At 44.1% G+C, this 18,889-nt stretch overlaps 1 protein-coding gene and 1 long non-coding RNA gene across 9 annotated transcripts in view; one reads left to right on the top strand and one right to left on the bottom strand.

The window, feature by feature from the left end:
* The window catches only part of RAPGEF2 (Rap guanine nucleotide exchange factor 2), a 177,055-nt gene extending 167,914 nt beyond the window's left edge, over window positions 1-9,141 (bottom strand). For all 8 annotated transcript variants that reach the window (XM_075287879.1, XM_075287888.1, XM_075287927.1 and 5 more), the window contains exon 1: window positions 8,750-9,141. In XM_075287879.1, the coding sequence (XP_075143980.1) occupies window positions 8,750-8,818 (69 nt within the window). In that variant the 5' untranslated portion in view covers window positions 8,819-9,141. The remainder of the gene's footprint in view (window positions 1-8,749) is intronic.
* Window positions 7,440-8,715, top strand: LOC142195711 (uncharacterized). The gene is made up of 3 exons (XR_012715104.1): window positions 7,440-7,696; window positions 7,881-8,068; window positions 8,620-8,715. It is a non-coding gene; the product is annotated as an uncharacterized LOC142195711 (long non-coding RNA).
* Window positions 9,142-18,889: the final 9,748 nt, after the last annotated feature.

Raw genomic sequence — 18,889 nt, 5'->3', positions numbered from 1 at the left:
AGGATGGTCAAAACAAAAGGGTCAAAAACATAAGAATAAGGGTCAACAAAAGGATGAAACAATCCCAAAGAAAGGGGAAAGCTCACACAGAAGTGATATGTACAGGGTGCAAGTGAGGAGCAGCGTCTTACAAGGCACTTTATACATCATTTACTATAGTTAATACGGTTTTAGTACATTCCCGAGTCTCCTGCTGACAACTATATCATGGCACCTGCACAACTAGCAGCTGCAATACCACACTCACATAGGTCTAAACCTCCACACCATAGTCCCCCATAAGTAATCCAAAAGTCGCCATGCTTTATCACGTGCAGTTATATGGAAGTTTTACCTTCTAAGGGTGCATTCACACTACGTAACGCCGGGCGTGTATGAGAGCCGTACACGCCGGCGTTACAGCAGGGCTGCCGAACACTTCCCATTCACTTCAATGGGAGCGCTCGTAAACGCCGCTGTTACGAGCGCTCCCATTGAAGTGAATGGGAAGTGTTCGGCAGTCTGCCGTAATGCCGGCGTGTACGGCTCTCATACACGCCCGGCGTTACGTAGTCTGCATGCACCCTTACAATCATTACTCCAGATTACTTGGTTCTGTAATGTAAAACCATAAGCCAGCCACTGCAGACTGTTTCCACCACTGGGCAGTAAATACTCTGTGTAGACATACTAATAAATAGGAACCAGAATTTTGGTATAATTTGCTCCAAAAATCAAGGGTACAGGTTTTAGACACTTTCTAACAGTGTGTGCACCTCGCACAACATATGGGCAGTGTTTGTTGAAAAGGGGGAGTGGGTTAGTATGCTAAAAAGAGCACAATTTTGTGCCCAAGTTCTATTATAACCTAAACCAACTATTAAGTAATATAAAGGAAGAAGTCTAAAACATAAAATAATACCCTAAAAACTAATATGCTAATTATACTTATCGTGCACTGTCCGACGTCACCTTCTGCCATTAGTAAGAAAGTTGGAACACACTGGTACACATTAGATTGTTTGGCATAACTGAAATCAGAAAGTTCAGCTGACATTGGAGGAAATTTACTGCTCCATGTATGCCATGTTTTTGGTATAAAGGAGGCACAATTTTTGCACCACTGCTGTTTCTACACACTACTCACCACTTTGTATAAAAGAGACTGCCATAAGAAATACCAGTATTAATAAACTTCACCCATTTACTCATATACCTTTATTACAGTGCAGATTCCAGCTTCATAACTTCCCATTAATGTACCATACTTGTATCAAATTCAACAAGAGGGCAAGAAAATAATCCATGTTAAAACAGGGTCAAAAAACACATTATGTAAGCCAGTTAAGGCCAGTCTAGGCACCAACATGAGTACCAGGGACGGCTTCTAGCTTACACAGACTGCCATCAGTAAAGCCAATCATCTCCAATGAGGAAATCCGGCCATTTTCCTGCTTATCCTACTTGATCTTTTCGCTGATGTAAATACTCCCGTCGCTCCGTTCTGTATCAGATACTATATAAATCATTGTATCCATGCATAATAAACTAGATGGATCCAGTTGAGTAAATAAAAGGAAATAATATTCATAGACATTTATTCAACCACAACCAATTGCAATGACTGGCATGACACTGACCACTCTAGAAATAGGAGCCCGTCCAACATACACAGAAATAAAAGTTTAAGGACATATCGATATCTCACAAGCCAAAAATTAGGAGGCAACAGAAAATTCCTAAACACACTATCTACAGCACATGGCTCTTCTAGCCCCACCATTCCCAAGCAGTAGGTGCAGTTAGTTTTGATACTTTATATGCAAAATAGGTTCTTTAAAGGGCTTCTATCACTGGGAAACATCATTTTTAGCTAAGCACATCCTTGCATAGCCTTTAGAAAGGCTATTCCACACCTACCTTTTGTATGTAAATGACCTCAGTAGATTTGGAATAAGTCAGTTTTTATTCATATGCTAATGAGCTTAAACCGTCCACAGGAAGTGTCTGTGTGCACTGTCTGCTCTATATGTATGTACAACAGAGAGGGGTCATCAGCACAGCAGCCTCTGCTGTACATACACGTAGAGCAGACAGTGCAGAGACACTTCCGGGTGCGCGGAGAAGCCCAATTAGCATATGATTAAAAACTGACTTGTTTCAAATCCACAGAGGCAATTTACATACAAAAGGTAGGTGTGGAATAGCTTTTCTAAAGGCTATGCAAGGATGCGCTCATCTAAAAATGACTTTTCCCAATGATAGAGCCCCTTTAATGTCAAGTTGGTGGCATCACGTGGCATCAGGCAGAAGCAAACAAGGGGGCCATGACGAAGAATTTTCTGATCCTATCCAATGAAAGGCAAAACAGTGTCAGAGCCCTGAAACACGTCCTCTTATCTGTCCTGACACCAAGACCACCCACTGGGCAGTAAAAGTATAATTACAATATCAAACACCAAAACTAACTGCAATGGAAGGTCCTCTTTAAGCCCCTGTACTCTGCTAGTCATCAGGGTACGTCTGTCGCCATCCAGTTTTGAAGTTATCCATAGTTCACCACTACATATACATTCTACAATACAATGGACACATAAAACACTTGACGTAATAAATTCTTCCTATATTCTCAGTTCATTCCTACATAACTTGTCATAGTTTGTACTTCACCGAGTCAAAGTGATGTCATTTTAACCCACCAATCCCCAGGTTAATGATCATATGAAAATATGTGTTGTAATGTAGTAAGCTTGAATAATGCACTACAGTACATTGTCAATGACTGATCTCTGAGAGCTCGGGCTACCAACTCTGGGAATGAAGGCCACGTGACAGTGTCTCTATTCACACAAGCAGACAACTACTCTGCTTTATACAGTTCAGGAAAAGGTGCCATTCTAAAAGGGTGACCAATCTCCGGCCACACTGGGCAATAAGAGGTTTACACATGAAGATTATCAGGATTACAGTCACATGCAATCCATCGCCCGGGGAAATGTAGGATTGTGGATAATACAGGCATGGTACAAGTCAGTCTCATTGCTAAGGGCCTTACATTCAGTTATTTGGGCCATGTGCATACATCCCTCACAGTTACTATGTCTAGTGGATCTAATCCACAAAGATAACATTTCTGATATTCAGTATCACATGAACCATACATTACTATAGCACACGTCCATCCTTGCTGTGGAAAAACAAAGCGCTGTATAAATGAACTTGGCTGAATGAAAGGTAGCTTTGTCCTTTCTTCTTTCTTCATCTTAACATCCAAGCAGTACTTTTCCTTCAGCTGAGCTCCAGCGAGAGCACCACCGCTGAAAGAATTACTGGCAACTAAGCGTTTCCCTTCCCGGGAGAATTACAGCTACAGGCCACGCTTAACAAAACAAAGAAACAGGAAAAACGACTCCTTATAAGAGTCAAATAAGGAATCTATAGGTGAAATAATGCAGTTTGCGTCATCCTCCTGGACTAATCTGCACCCAGATTATAGATTTATGACCTATGTGGATATCTGTAACAAGCCATTCATTATAAGAAATCCCTGGAACAAATGCATCATCTACCTGAGCTCCTAAAAAGCATCCCCCTGGCTAACAGAGTACATGATCATATGCCTGTCAGATTACAAGGCCCTAACAAATAGCAATGGAAGACAGTATACAGTGTGTCTACAAAAGCACCCCATGCCTAGAGAGGTCTAGTGTGAATGCCACTCTAATGTTAGTGCAAGGAGTGATACAACCAAGTGGTGATTTTAGCCCCAAATCACGTTCCGTGCCGAAATTTATGTTCATGCAGGTGCAGTCTGGCACAATCAGTGAGGAAATGGTGAGGAAATTTCCCCCCTCTTTGTTATTGTAGGACAAGTGAATCATTTCCTGCATAGGTTTGTGCCCCAAATGCTTTGTGAGAATTTTCTTTGTATTCAGCAGTGACTTACATCCTGCACGACAGGTGTGTTTCTGCAGAAGCTGCATGATCTATATATCCAATATACACATATATAAAGAGTGGGGACATCAGGAACTTGGCACCCATACCAGGAGCCACTTTAGCTTACATGGGTCTGCATTAACTAATGCAGGTACGCCTCGAAAGTGGCCAAAAACGCGCCTCAACTTGGTGAATTGTAATGTACCTCTGCACCACATCAGTCCACCAAATTTACTAAAACTCACACCAGAAATCTGGCACTAGTTACACCACAAATCTGTGGCCTAGATAGATCTGTGACCAGGCACTAGAATTACTAAGGGCTCGTTCACATCTGCGCCCGTACTCCATTCTGCAGGTTTCCGTTTCCTGCACAAAACAGGCATGCACTGCCGGCATGTTTCGATCCCATTCATTTGAATGGGCTTGAAAAGTCTCCGGCCTTGAGCACTGGTGGGCGGTTTATGCTCTCCGCGGCAAAACCGTTTTTTTTAAATGAAATGTAGAGATTAGCCCCAAATAAAGAACCGTTCACTTAAAGGCTTATCCAGCAAATTTATGATAAAAAGTTAAACAATCTTCCAATATACTTCCTGCATTAATTCCTCATGGTTTTCTAGATCTCTGCTTGCTGTCATTCTTTACTTTCAGTGGAGAAAGATCAGTGCGTTGTCATGTGCTGGACACACAGGTGCACTGCCCGTTACACAACAGAGCTCTGACGAGCAGTGCACCTGGGTGTCTACTACATAACCATAGAAAACCATAAGGAATTGATACAGAAATTATATTGGAACACAGAAAAACAATCATTTGCTGTAACTGGCCAACCCATTTAAGAACAAAGCCAGCCAGACAAGCCATATTCAGAAAGACAGGCTGACCTCCCCTTCCCCCCACTTGATAAATGATGTTGGGATAAACAACCAATTTTTACTCAGAAATGTACCGAACATCTAAGGAACTAACCTTTATGCTTTTGACTAGGGATAGAAATGTCATAGTCCAAGGCACAGAGCGACATCCATTTCCTTATTATTCTCTCTGGTTCATTAAGTCACCATGGGGGATACATTACCTGTCATCTTTATAGGTGCTGACTACATTTATGAGTAAGTTCAGCTTATCATACACTATAGACAGACAAACTGGATCATATTGACTATTTGTGCTGATAGTTTCATTTAAAAAAAAAAAAAAAACCTTCTATCACTCTTCTGCCTGGCTATACAGTATAAGATGGTACTCTGCAGCTCAGTGTGCATCTTATACCGTATACAGTGTGTAACTTTGTCTTCATTAAATTCTGTACAGATATACTAAATCCAGGAAATGTTGACGGGCTTAAAGGGAATGTCCAGGCTGAGGGAGGTGAGAAGGGAAAAAAGGAAAAAAAAAAAAGAAATCACAATCACCTGTCCTCTGTGTCTGTCAGCGGGGTCCGATCCAGCTGGTCCATTGTTGTCTTCTAGCAGAAATCCCCACTGCACATGACCGCTGAGGTCACTGGTGGCAAAGGACACAGGACATCACAGCTGCCAAGGAGCTCCACTTCAATAAGACAGCTGAGCAGCAGAACTGGACCATGCTGGGAGGACACTGGAGTACCGGGGACAGGAGAGTATGGGTTTTTTTTTTCATCACCCTGGCCTAATTAAAGAATAAAATTGCAGCCTGGACAACTGCTAGGCTACATGCACACAAAGTTGTATGAGTCAGGTCCATAGTGAAACGGTACACAGATGATGTCTATATGCTGTCTGCGCCTCCATGGGCCCACTGATGTCCTTCAATGAGCCCAAACCACAAAACGGAGAGGTATAGGACATGTCCTGAGTTTTGTCCCATGCACTATAATAATACATAGGTGTGTGTATAGGAACCGAGAAAATAATAGGATGGTGCGCTAGATGTAAAAAAAGAAAAAAAAAAAAAAACCATGGCTAGCACAATAACAAAGAACGCATTTGTGTGCATCATGCCTTAGGCCTTATTCATACGGTCAGCGTTTGGTCAGTGATTTGCATTAGTTATTTTGTGCCAAAACCAGGTGTAGGTTGAAAACACAGAACAGGTGGAAACCTTCCCATTACACCTCTATGTAGTCTGTACTACTGGTTTTGGCTGACAATCACAGATGCAAAATCACTGATGTGTGAATAACACCTTTGATGGTACATTCAGCAAAATGATCGGACAGATTAAAATCCGACATGCCCGATGCTCCCCCCCAATATATGCCACTATGGAAGACCCCATACACTGATGGTTCACTAGATCCACTGGAATCAGCAGGTTCTGGGAACATTAATATACAGTATATAGTCAGCTTACACGAAATAAATAAGCAGCACGCAACTCACAAGTCCTAAGGGAATATGCACAAGGTGGAGGAAAATGAAGATACAATCAGGGCCCTTATACTTGTAACACACTCAGGTGTCCATATGACACGTAGAGACTCCATGTACCACAGTACAGGGTTGATGTACATGACAACATAAGGTTAAGAACACAGTGTAAAGACGACTGATGTCAAGTGCAGGCTCCTTGTCTTTGTGCGCTACCTCCTTATGCCTTTGTTTCAGACTCGTCTCCATAGAGAAACAAGTGCACCCTAAAAATAGTGTCTCCTGACTGCACGTGGTATGAACAGAGGCTCACAACATAGGAGACATATCATAGAGCCACACATAGCCCAGGCCATGAGCACTACCTACTCAGTATTAAGCGCTAGTCTACACTAGGGAAGCCATGTGTAATGAGGTTTATGTACTGTGAAGTATACAGGTAACTGCTAGACAGGCCCTTAGGTCAAGAAATACAGAAATGGGTGTGAAAATTGTGCATTAATGCAAAAGCTACAGCAAAAAGCCCAGACAATAGTGTTCAGATAAAGTTCCATTGTCACACAGCGGGCACTGGTACTCCAGGGACATCTCATGCCACCTACAATCACTATACTAAACTATAGGGCAGCACTATATAATAAGCCTCAGTCAGCCAAACAATACAGAATAAATAATCCCGCCCCTAGCTACTGTTATGCTTCATACCTACACACAGAATGGGCACATTGTACAGAGGTGCCCACACTCCGGTGGCGTATGACATGATACAACTCTAACCTGTCTATCAGGAACGGGCTTGATGTTGTTACAAAGGAGACAATGGACAATGATTTGTTGTTGGAGAACTTGTGACGATTCCTTACAAGTCTGCGTGGCATTCATAAGATTGCTGATGCCCATCACCTCAGGCACATTATTCCGGAATTATGTGGGTGAGGTCAGGGCAGATTTCCATCCTTAATACAATGCTACTGTGTGTTCACCCATTGATCAGCAAGGGCTAAATATGCCAATGACAGATGGGGTGGTCAACTCAAAACCTTCAATGACCCAGTTGTTATGGTGAATGAGCGAGAGCCACTCTAGAACTCTGTGGCGGGAACAACTTATGGACTATACTTCTTCCAGCTAGGGATATCATACGTTATACCCGGATATAATACAGGATATATGTCTGGGAACCTGTCAGCATGCCAAGTTTTATGGTCAATATGTACCCGTGTGCATTAGCCAGACCACTACATGGGTGCCCATATATCAACATCTCATATTTTACATGCTGGCAGGCATATGCCAGAATAATGAACACTTATGGACTAATACCATTTTCAAGGCCCACTATGTATGTATGGTGAGGTCTATGTCATGTATATGGCATCACCCAGCACAGAGGAGGTCACAGAGTCAGGTATAATGGTCCAGTACAAGTTGCCCCACCATTTATGTGTGTAAGGTGAGGTATATATCATATACAGGACATCACAGTACTACACAGAGGTGTCACAGAGCCAGTCCAGTACAGGTGACCCCACCATGTATATATGTATGGTGAGGTATATATCATATACAGGACATGACCCACCACACAGAGGGGTCGCACAGCCAGTCCAGGTGACCCCACCATGTATATATGTATGGTGAGGTATATATCATATACATGGCATCACCCACCACACAGAGGGGTCACACAGCCAGTCCAGTACAGGTGACCCCACCATGTATATATGTATGGTGAGGTATATATCATATACATGGCATCACCCACCACACAGAGGGGTCACACAGCCAGTCCAGTACAGGTGACCCCACCATGTATATATGTATGGTGAGGTATATAACATATACAGGACATCGCCCACTACACAGAGGGGTCGCACAGCCAGTCTAGTACAGGTGACCCCACCATGTATATATGTATGGTGAGGTATATATCATATACAGGACATCGCCCACTACACAGAGGGGTCACACAGCCAGTCTAGTACAGGTGACCCCACCATGTATATATGTATGGTGAGGTATATATATCATATACATGGCATCACCCACTACACAGAGGGGTCACACAGCCAGTACAGGTGACCCCACCATGTATATATGTATGGTGAGGTATATATCATATACAGGACATCACCCAACATACATAGGGGTCACAGAGTCAGTCCAGGTGACCCCACCATGTATATATGTATGGTGAGGTATATAACATATACATGGCATCACCCACTACACAGAGGGGTCACACAGCCAGTCCAGTCCAGGTGACCCCACCATGTATATATGTATGGTGAGGTATATATCATATACAGGACATCACCCACCACACAGAGGGGTCGCACAGCCAGTCCAGGTGACCCCACTGACTTCCTATGGGGATGCCAGAATGGCAGGCAATCATAAAGTTGTCATTGAGTTGTTAGAGTGCCCCATAGCCCAGCACCAGGTGTCTCCCCACCAGCTGGACGGGTCAGTCCTCCTACCTGGGCGCTCCTGTCAGCCGGGGGCTTCATCACGGCTTGTCTGAAACTATTATCCACATAGGACGCCATGTTTGTGCTCCAAGTCCCGGGCTCCCCGCACCCTGGCACCGGGCTCAGCGCGCTCTCTTGCTGGGTGGGTGTCCCAGGCGGGCACGTCCGTCCTGTCGGCTGAGAAGTACTGAGGGAAATCCAGCAGAGGACAGCCGGCAAGACACAGAAACTAGTCCGAGAGTTGTGGGCTCTGCTGTGCGGCGGGTACAAGTGTCAGCAGGGCACTCATACACAGCGGGGCCGGCACATGCCCCCTACAAACACATACAGGGGGCTCAGTACTGCAGCCATAGTGAGAGGGGCACTCTGGAGCATCACACAGGGCAGGAAGAGGGTGTGGAAGTAAGATTGGAAGCCCTCCTCTTCCTTCCCCTTCCTGTCCTCCTTGCGGAGCTCCTTGTGGCTCTCTACTGCCACCTAGCGCGTCTCAGCGGCGGTGCCCAGTGTTCTTGTGGCACAGCAGCCTCCAGACAGGCGGGGCAGGTGCCGGGGAAGCAGTCTGCGGGCATAGTCACATCACTCTCCTTATGTAACCCTCCCTAGTGCCAGGGATGCCAACCTGATGTACTCTCTTAACTGAATGTCATCTCAAAATCATGGACACCCCATTGTAACATACTGCTATGACTAGGTTGGCTTGGGTTGACGTCTGCACCAGCAGCACCCAACAATCTATACCATGGTTAATAATGGTAATCTTTATTTATATAAAGCACTTCACAAATAATAGGATTATAGGGCAAGAAATCAATTCACACAATGGGACTGAGGGCCCTGCTCGCAAGAGCTTACAATCTATGAGGTAGAGGGGGTGACAAAAGAGATAGCAGGAGCGACATGGGAGGTAGCAGCGGTGACAGAGGACGTAGCAAGAGTGACATACTGTAGGAGGTAGCATGGATGACAGAAGACGTAGAAAGAGTGACATAATGTAGGGGGTAGCAGGGGTGACAGAGGACGTATCAAGAGTGACATAATGTAGGAGGTAGCAGGGGTGACATCAGAGGTGACATCAAAGGTAGCAAGGGTGACATACTATTGGCTGGTAGCAGGGGTGACATAGAAAGTAGCAGGAGCGACATAGGAGGTAGCAGAGGTGACATTGGATGTAGCAGGAGCGTCTTACTGTAGGAGGTAGCAGGGGTGACATAGGAGGTAGCAAGACTGACATAGAAGGTAGCAGAGGTGACATCGGAGGTAGCAGAGGTGACATTGCATGTAGCAAGAGTGACTTACTGTAGGAGGTAGAAGGACTGACATAGAAGGTAGCAGAGGTGACATCGGATGTAGCAGGAGCGACTTACTGTAGGAGGTAGCAGGGGTGACATAGGAGGTAGCAGAGGTGACATCGGATGTAGCAGGAGTGACTTACTATAGGAGGTAGCAGGGGTGACATAGAAGGTAGCAGGAGTGACATAGGAGGTAGCAGAGGTGATATAGGAGGTAGCAGGGGCCACATAGGAGGTAGCAGAGGTGACATAGAAGGTAGCAGAGGTGACATAGGAGGTAGCAGAAGTGACATAACATGTAGCAGGAGCGACACACTGTAGGAGGTAGCAGGAGTGACATAGGAGGTAGCAGAGGTGATATAGGAGGTAGCAGGGGCGACATAGGAGGTAGCAGAGGTGATATAGGAGGTAGCAGGGGCGACATAGGAGGTAGCAGAGGTGATATGGGAGGTAGCAGAGGTGATATGGGAGATAGCAGGGGCGACATAGGAGGTAGCATTACTTATACAGTGGTCCAGCCATTATTATAAAAAGGTTACTGTGTGAGCTGTCACCAGTCAGTGTCACTTTAAGTACAGATTCAACGTGCCTGAACATACAGAGTTAGACTCAAATAAAGGTATCATGTGCTGTAGGATAATGTAGAGAGGAGTGGGGTGAACCAAGGAGGGTTTAGTTTTCGGAACAAGTGTTACATTAGGAAATGAGATAGGCCAGACTGAAGACATGGTTTTTTAGGATGCGCTTGAAACTGTGGAAATAATTAGCTCATGTGATGGCGCAGGATAGGGCATTCTAAAGAAGTGGTAGGAAGTGGAAGGTTGTGATTACAGTGGACGATAGTCTGAGATCACTGGCAGAATTGAGAGCACAGGCAGGGTGGTAGATGAGGGAGAAGACATAGAGAAGTGCAGTTCTATGGAGAGCGCTATACAAGCCTATGATTTGTCAAAAGATGGAAGACATCACTCTATTTTTTACAAGCTATCAGGAATTTATGGATGGTTGCAAACGCTGTTTGTCATAGTTAATATTTTACCACATACAGCTGATGGTATGTGCCGGTTATAACATATATGCCTACGTGCTGACCTGTGGCCTGAAATCATTCCCTGGTAGTTACTGTTAGTAGCATTAATCTGTTATGTTAATAAATGCCAATAGCCAGCTGCTTGTAGTGGTTGAATACTAAATATATCAATAACACATCTCATGTCCTGATGGCTTTCTACATTGTATCTGTCTATCAGGAGTCCAGGGTCTCCTGGCAGCAATGAAAGGAACGGATGGTACTAGCAAACTTTAGCCTCCAATTTTTGTCTAATCGTCTGCTGTATTTCCATGCCAAAGATCATCGCTCATCCCCATACAATCTGCAGTACATTGGCCCGTTTACATGGGGTGATGTGCTGCTGACAGTAGTGGGGGATGGTGGTTATGCTTTCATAAATAATGTGACTACCTGACGGTCAAGCATGTAGACTGTGTAGGGAGATCATATGCGCATTTAGACAAGTCAATTTTTGGGAGCAAGCATTTCTAGACAAACTTGTTCTCGGTAATTGGCCGGATCATTACACTGTGTAGAGGGGCCTAAGGCTATGGCTACACGTAGCCAGTCCACTGCAGGCCAGTCTGCGGCAAAAAACAGACGACAACAACTGGTTCTCAATGTGGTTTTAGTCTTTTGCTTTGAACACACAGTAAGGAATTGACTAACAGTGCAAGATACTACACTGCTTTTTTTTCAGCTGTGCACGGGTGGGATATGTTAAAATCTGTGACTAACCCGTTGCAATTACATTACATCTGGCCGCACAATTATACATGTACAATTCACCAATTTCAAGGTAAATTGGTGTTTTGCAAATGACACATTGATCTGTCAGACATCTAGCGCATAAAACTTTTTTCTGCTAGTCCCAATGATTGCAGTGTGTAAACATCAGCCAAAAGATATCTGACAACTAACTATAATATGGGGAAGTTTTTAGGATGATCATAATAGATGAGGAAGATGATATCTGGTTCTACCCTAGCAAAATATCTGTGTGTGCGGACTCCTCACACCAATTTCAATATCAATAAGATCAATCTGATTGATCAAAAATGAATGAGATAGGCCTTGGGCTCAAAATAAAGAAATTGGTGAGACATTTCCTTTCCTGGGGCCAGAAAGTCACATACTGTCTACCCTTACCGTATAAAGAGAGAAAAAAGGGAACAAGTCCTGCTAAGTAGTTACTTCTCCTACAGTAAGTGAAATCTGTGCACGTACATATGCACACCACAAGCACGCACACAGAATACAGTAGGTGTATTTCTAGACCTATAATCCTGTTGCTAGTAATCCTGCATGCAGGGTTCCTCTGTCCGCTTGAGAAGTCGGACATCTTCTCTTGCGGACAGGGAAGGACGGGCACGGAGTGCAAAAGAACGCACCCGATGCCCATTAAAGTGAATGACAGGTGTCACGGACACATCTAGTGTCCGCTCCTAGTGTCCGTGACAGATTTTGAGCGGACACTACATGTCGGACACCGACGGTAGTGTGAATGCTCCCTTACATGGCCACTTACACAATATGTATTAGTATGAGTTTAACTATGTAGGGCCCTTAACATGACTGTTAATCTTGGAAACATAACTACTGTCAACATATCTCACCTTTATACTGAATGTAATTCAGTATCTGAAACTGTACTTGAGTAGTTGTATATGCACTTATGTGTTATGTACTTATGTGTTACTAATATATCTTGTAATACAAAAGGATAACCCATGACTATAGCAGCCTGTGAATACAAAATTCAGCTATATATGGAACCCTTAGAACAGCTGTCATCGGAATACACCTTTAGTATATTCAATAAATAGGGTTATGATACGTCATACAGAATGCAAGAATTAATAACGTGTATTATAATGGACCCTCGACAGATCCCATTATAGTCAATGGTATTTGTTGGGCTCAGTTTATGGAAGTCATTAGATGAATTCATCTTTGCCATTCTTTCCTTTATTCTTTTCCTATGATACAACAGGAGCAGAAAGAAAGACCCCTTTGAGAAGATAACCTCTTAGAAGAGAATAGAAGAGAAAAGATTTTTTGCTACTTGGCCTGAGTGAAGAAAAACATCATCTTTGTGGTCTGAGTTTTACCAAGGTTGGTCGCAATAAGCGTTTTCATAGTTCATTGTGAGTCAGCAGAATGAGTTCATCATTGATATTTAGTTCCATACATGTCCTCTAAGACTGTCCATCAGGTATAGGCAGATCAGGCAGGCATTAGAGATTGCCCAAATGCCCACAACCATAGCCTATTGGTTACGTAGAGCACTGCATAAGAGCAGAGCCTTAAACAATATACAGAATACGCATTCTTCAATTGTATTGTTTTAGCCCAAATGAAGTTTATCACACCTATGGTATAAGTAGCCCCATGGCCAGAGTCCCAGACTAAACTCAGTCCACCATTGCAGGGTGTAACAAGATTTACCCCCCCCCCCCCCCCAAATGGAGGAGTATTCCAATATTTCCAGGAGATGACATCCATGGACATATATATTTCTAGCTTCTGAATGAATTTCTAGGATTGGCCCACATAAGAAATTCTCATCCAATTATTGTTAAACAATGATGGTGGTTATGGTATCTGATTAAAGGCCCCATTCCTTATAATCCCATAGACACTAGTTATTGGCTGTTTGCCTGAATTATTGGTGTTTATGTTGATCTCAAGTAAAGAAAGGACTGGGACACAGAACAAGTTCAGAAATAAAACATCTGTAATATTGTATACAAGAGAATGCTAAATGTGGACAGTTCTGAGGTGTATTTTATATATGTTTTTGGCAAGTATCATGATTTAAATATTATGGACTATTGTCTCCTGTAGTATATTCTATGCCTGTCACAGTAATGGGCATTGCATACCATGGTGTATACATTGGTATTACTAGAGGGAAATACAGGCACCGAACAGTAGGGGACAGGAAGTGGCTTAACGAGCTTAATCTATTCTTCAATAGATTCGACTCCAAGCAAATGCTCCCCCCACCAGCATGTCAGCTAACCGCCCTCCCCTCACACACCAAGACCCAACCCCCACCAAACTGCGGTCAACTGCAATCTGACTATCTGATCCTGCAGGAGTCTCAGGTGTGTAAGGAAATGAAGAATATTAGAGCAAACAAAGCGGGGGGACCTGATGGTATAAGCGCAAGAGTTCTTAAAATGTGCAGTGACCAGCTGTGTGGTATTATAACGCACATGTACAATATGAGCCTGAAGCTGGGGGTGGTACCTCAACTGTGGAAAACATCTTGCGTGGTACCAGTCCCAAAGAAACCCAACCCGATGGGCTACAATGACTACCGACCTGTAGCACTGACATCACACCTAATGAAGGTCCTAGAGAGACTGGTCCTGACACACCTACGCCCCCTAGTGAGCTCCGCTCTGGACCCCCTCCAGTTTGCCTACCGGCCAGGCATTGGGGTAGATGACGCCATCATCCACCTTCTTCACAGAGCTCTCTCTCACCTGGAGAAACCCGGGAACAATGTGAGAATGTGAGAATGTGAGAATGTGAGAATAATGTTCTTTGATTTCTCCAGTGCGTTCAACACCATTCAGCCAGGGCTACTGAGGGAGAAGCTGAACCTTGGTGGTGTGGACCATCACCTGTCCAACTGGATCCTAGACTACCTGACAAACCGCCCTCAGTATGTGAGAGCCCAGGACTGTGTGTCTGACACTGTGATCTGTAGTACGGGGGCACCTCAAGGTACAGTTCTTGCCCCATTCCTCTTCACACTGTACACTGCTGACTTCAGGCACAACTCATCCAGCTGTTACTTACAGAAGTACTCCGATGACTCTGCTATAGTCGGCCTTATCACTGATGGCGATGATAGGGAATACAGAGACTTAAACCGGGATTTTGTTGAATGGTGCCAGCAGAACCAGCTCAGGATTAATGCTGGGAAGACCAAGGAGATGGTGGTGGACTTTAGTAAACGGAGAGGTGCTCCGACCCCGTTGGAGATCCAAGGAACATGTATTGAGATAGTCAGGACCTATAAGTACCTGGGCGTGCTCCTCAATAATAAACTAGACTGGGCTGATCACCTGGAGGCGCTGCACAGAAAGGGCCACAGCAGACTCTACCTGCTCAGGAGGCTGAGGGCCTTCGGAGTCCAGGGGACACTTCTGAGGGCCTTCTTCAACTCTGTGGTTGCCTCAGCCATCTTTTTCGGTGTGGCCTGCTGGGGAAGCAGTATATCAACCAGGGACAGAAATAGACTTGACAGGCTGATCAGGAGGGCCAGCTCTGTCCTGGGGAGCCCCTTGGACCCAGTACAGGTGGTGGGTGACAGAAGGATACTGTCTGTGGTGACCTCCATGCGGGGGAACAAATCCCACCCCATGTATGGGACCCTGATGGGACTTGGCAGCACTGTAAGCGACCGTCTGCTTCACCCCAAGTGTGAGAAGGAGCGCTATCGCAGGTCCTTCCTTCCAACCGCGACCAGGCTGTATAATCTACATCAGACCAAACGAAGAGCTCTCCGCACAGAGAACTAATGATTATGAGGATGACCATGAGGTCTTCCTCTTTCTCTTCTGTTTTTCCTTAGCTGCCATGGACTCCTAGTATATCTTCTCTTCTCAGCTTATCTGTGTCTACGTCTGTAACATATTACTCTGTATCATCCTGTATCTGTATTACTATGCTGCTGTAACACGCTGAAATTTCCCCAAGGTGGGACTATTAAAGGATTATCTTATCTTATCTTATCTTATCTTATCTTATGTATAAAGATGTTCCTTTGGAAACAGATACACTAGGAAACATACCATGAATTATCTTTATTAAAGGTGTTGTCCAGGATTAGAAAACACATGGTGGCCTTTTTCAGCTTTGTAACACAGGTTGTGTTTTGGTATTGTATCTCGGCGCCATTCACATTAAAGAAGTGGTGTGACAGGGGCCATACCAACGGTTGTGGCTTAATTTCTGAATAAAAGCAGCCATCTTTTTCTAATTCTGAGCAAACTTTTTAACCGTCAAGCACTACAGTATGGTGTGATAACTAAAATACTTGTTTCCAAAATCAGAAACATATTGAGGGGATTTACTATAATTTATGCCAGAAACTAGTATGGATGGCAGAAGAAGCTTAATGTATTAGGAGGCTCATTAGGTGGAGCTGCACTCTGGAACATAGGGGCTCGAGACTGGCGCAGGTATCTAAACCAGAAATATTATAGTTCAAATCAAATCAAATAGGCTTTATTGGCACGTCCGAATGGATATTTGGCATTGCCAAAGCTAGTAAAGTGGGGGACGGGGGGGGGGGGGTAGTTGGAGTCGAGGAGGAGAGTATGGGGGGAGGGTGGCTGATTTGGGGTATAACAGTCCGTGGAGTCTCGTCTTCCTCTTAGTTGGTGGCCGCTATATGGGGGTGGGGGGGGGGGGTTGGGGTATAACAGTCCGTGGAGTCTCATCTTCCTCTTGTTTGGTGACAGCTGGACACGTATTAGGCAGCGATCTCCACAGTGGCCTCTTCTCCTCTTCTTCTCCCAGTAAGATGTAGAGTTTCCTCTTCTCGTCTGCAGATATGAAGTCTGGGATGTGGGCGGAGAGTCTTTGGTAGTAGACGGCCCTCACAACTGAGTATTTGGTGCAGTGTAGCAGGAAGTGGGTCTCGTCTTCTAGGGCCCCCTGGTCACAGTGCTGGCACAGTCTGTTCTCCCGTGGCTTGTACGTCTGCCTGTGTCGCCCCGTCTCCATCTCCAGGTTGTGGGCGCTCAGTCTATACCGGCTCAGGGTCTGTCTGTGTTTGGGGTGGCGTATTCTCTCCAGGTAGGTGGCCATGGTGTAGTCCCTTTGTAGGGATTGGTACACGGTGAGTTTCTTGGAGTTATTTATTGCGCTTCTCCATTCCTCGATGTACCGCTCTTTGTCTCTCTCAATGACTCCTTACAGTCAAAGCGGCCATTTTCTTGTAGCGCTGGCATGCGCAGTCGGCTCTGCCCAGGCCCGATGCCTGGCAGAGTGAATTCAGAGCCGGAAGACGCCGCGAGGACGCTGCGCGGAGAAGACTTCCAAAGGTAGGAGAAGAACCAGCGTTGATTGGCCGACTGTATAGCCAATCAACGCTGGTTCTGCATCGAATAGCGAATAGTATTCGATCGAGTACAAGTATTTCGAATACCGTAGTATTCGATCGAATACCTACTCAATCGAATACTACTCGTTCATCTCTAGTTATTATCCAATATTTTATATACAAAACACACAGCTATAATTTTGTGGACAGCCCCAAATAAGAATGTGATATTTCATACATGATAGTCACAGCCTTCAACAGTAAAATAGAGGGAAACACCAGTAAGAGGACAGGTGGTAGGTGTATGGCCTGGAGGATCCAGAAGCTGCTGATAAAGCATGAATCAGGCTATGCTTTGTTTTAACTTGTAAACATTTTATATGAATGGTATTTGTACATATTTGTGAAAATATTCTAGCCATCCAACTTTCTGGCTACAGGCTAGGTAGAATTGCTTAGCACAGGATATTATCACATATTCTTATCATCATGAATTCTCTTTCATTGTGAAAATTTTATATATATATATATATATATATATATATATATATATATATATATATGAGATTTATAGACCGACAAAAAACGGATTTTCAAGCGAACGGTGGCGCAGAGAAGACAACGAAAGGTAGGAGAAGGATTGGCTTTTCTTAAGGCTATTCTGAAGTGTTAATGAGAAAAAATTGTGATTGAATGGTAAGATCCCTTTAAATCTTCATAGCTGAGCTTTATACACAGTGGTTAATTAACATATCTGTATTATCGTAGACTTTTTATGTGTTTTTAATTTATTTATTTACAGTTTACTTATTGTATTACAAAATTTATGTTGGAGGCATTTGTATTACATACGTGTCACAGTCAATATAGGTATTTGGTTGCACCCTTTCTGTATAGGTGCACTAGTGCAAACAGGGATGAAGGAGATGCTCCTGTTGCAGCCAGTTTTCTTACAGCATGTCACAGGACTTTAAGGAGTATGACAGTATGCACTAGCAAGTCATGGCTGATCTTCCGGGACATACTAGGAGATATATATATATATATATATATATATATATATATATATATATATATTGTAAGGAAATTAGCTTGGAAGAAACAGTAGTGCAGGTCCAAACAGTCGAGACAGGGACACAAAATATGCAGCAAACTGGTTTATTTAGGAAAATAAATAAACTACTTCAGGCGCAAAATGAGCAAAACAAAATACAGCCTAAACTTCAGGCAAAAGCAAAATAAAAATCTGCTTGTCTGAACGACTAGCTAAACAGAACTAATAACTAGAGATGAGCGAACAGTGAAATATTCAAGATTCGATATTCGTTTAGAGTAGAGCCTCAATATTCGACTACTCGATCGAATATCGAATCCCATTATAGTCTATGGGAGAAAATGCTCATTTCAGGGGACACCACTATTCGACTAAAGGAGAGTCACCAAGTCCACGAATAGCAGGAGTAGAGTATTTAGGAGGAGAGCTGTGCAATTAAAGCGCACGGACCCCATTATAGTCTATGGGGTCCGTGCGCTTTAACTACACAGCGCTTGCAATTGCGCTGATAAAAAGTAAGCTCCCTCGTAACAGCAAGATGCCAGCTCTCCCAAGTAGCAAAGACGAGCCTGCGGCAAATCAACGCTGGTTCTGCAGCAGGACATCCTTACTAGTCGGAAGAGAGCTGGCAGCTTGCTGTTACGAGGGAGCTTACTTTTTCTCATAGGAATGAATTGACCAACGTTGA

Source organism: Leptodactylus fuscus, chromosome 1 (genome assembly GCF_031893055.1).
Source record: "Leptodactylus fuscus isolate aLepFus1 chromosome 1, aLepFus1.hap2, whole genome shotgun sequence".
NCBI classification, from domain to species: domain Eukaryota; kingdom Metazoa; phylum Chordata; class Amphibia; order Anura; family Leptodactylidae; genus Leptodactylus; species Leptodactylus fuscus.
The sequence above is the reverse complement of the archived record's forward strand: the minus strand, read 5'-3'. Positions and strand labels throughout refer to the sequence as shown.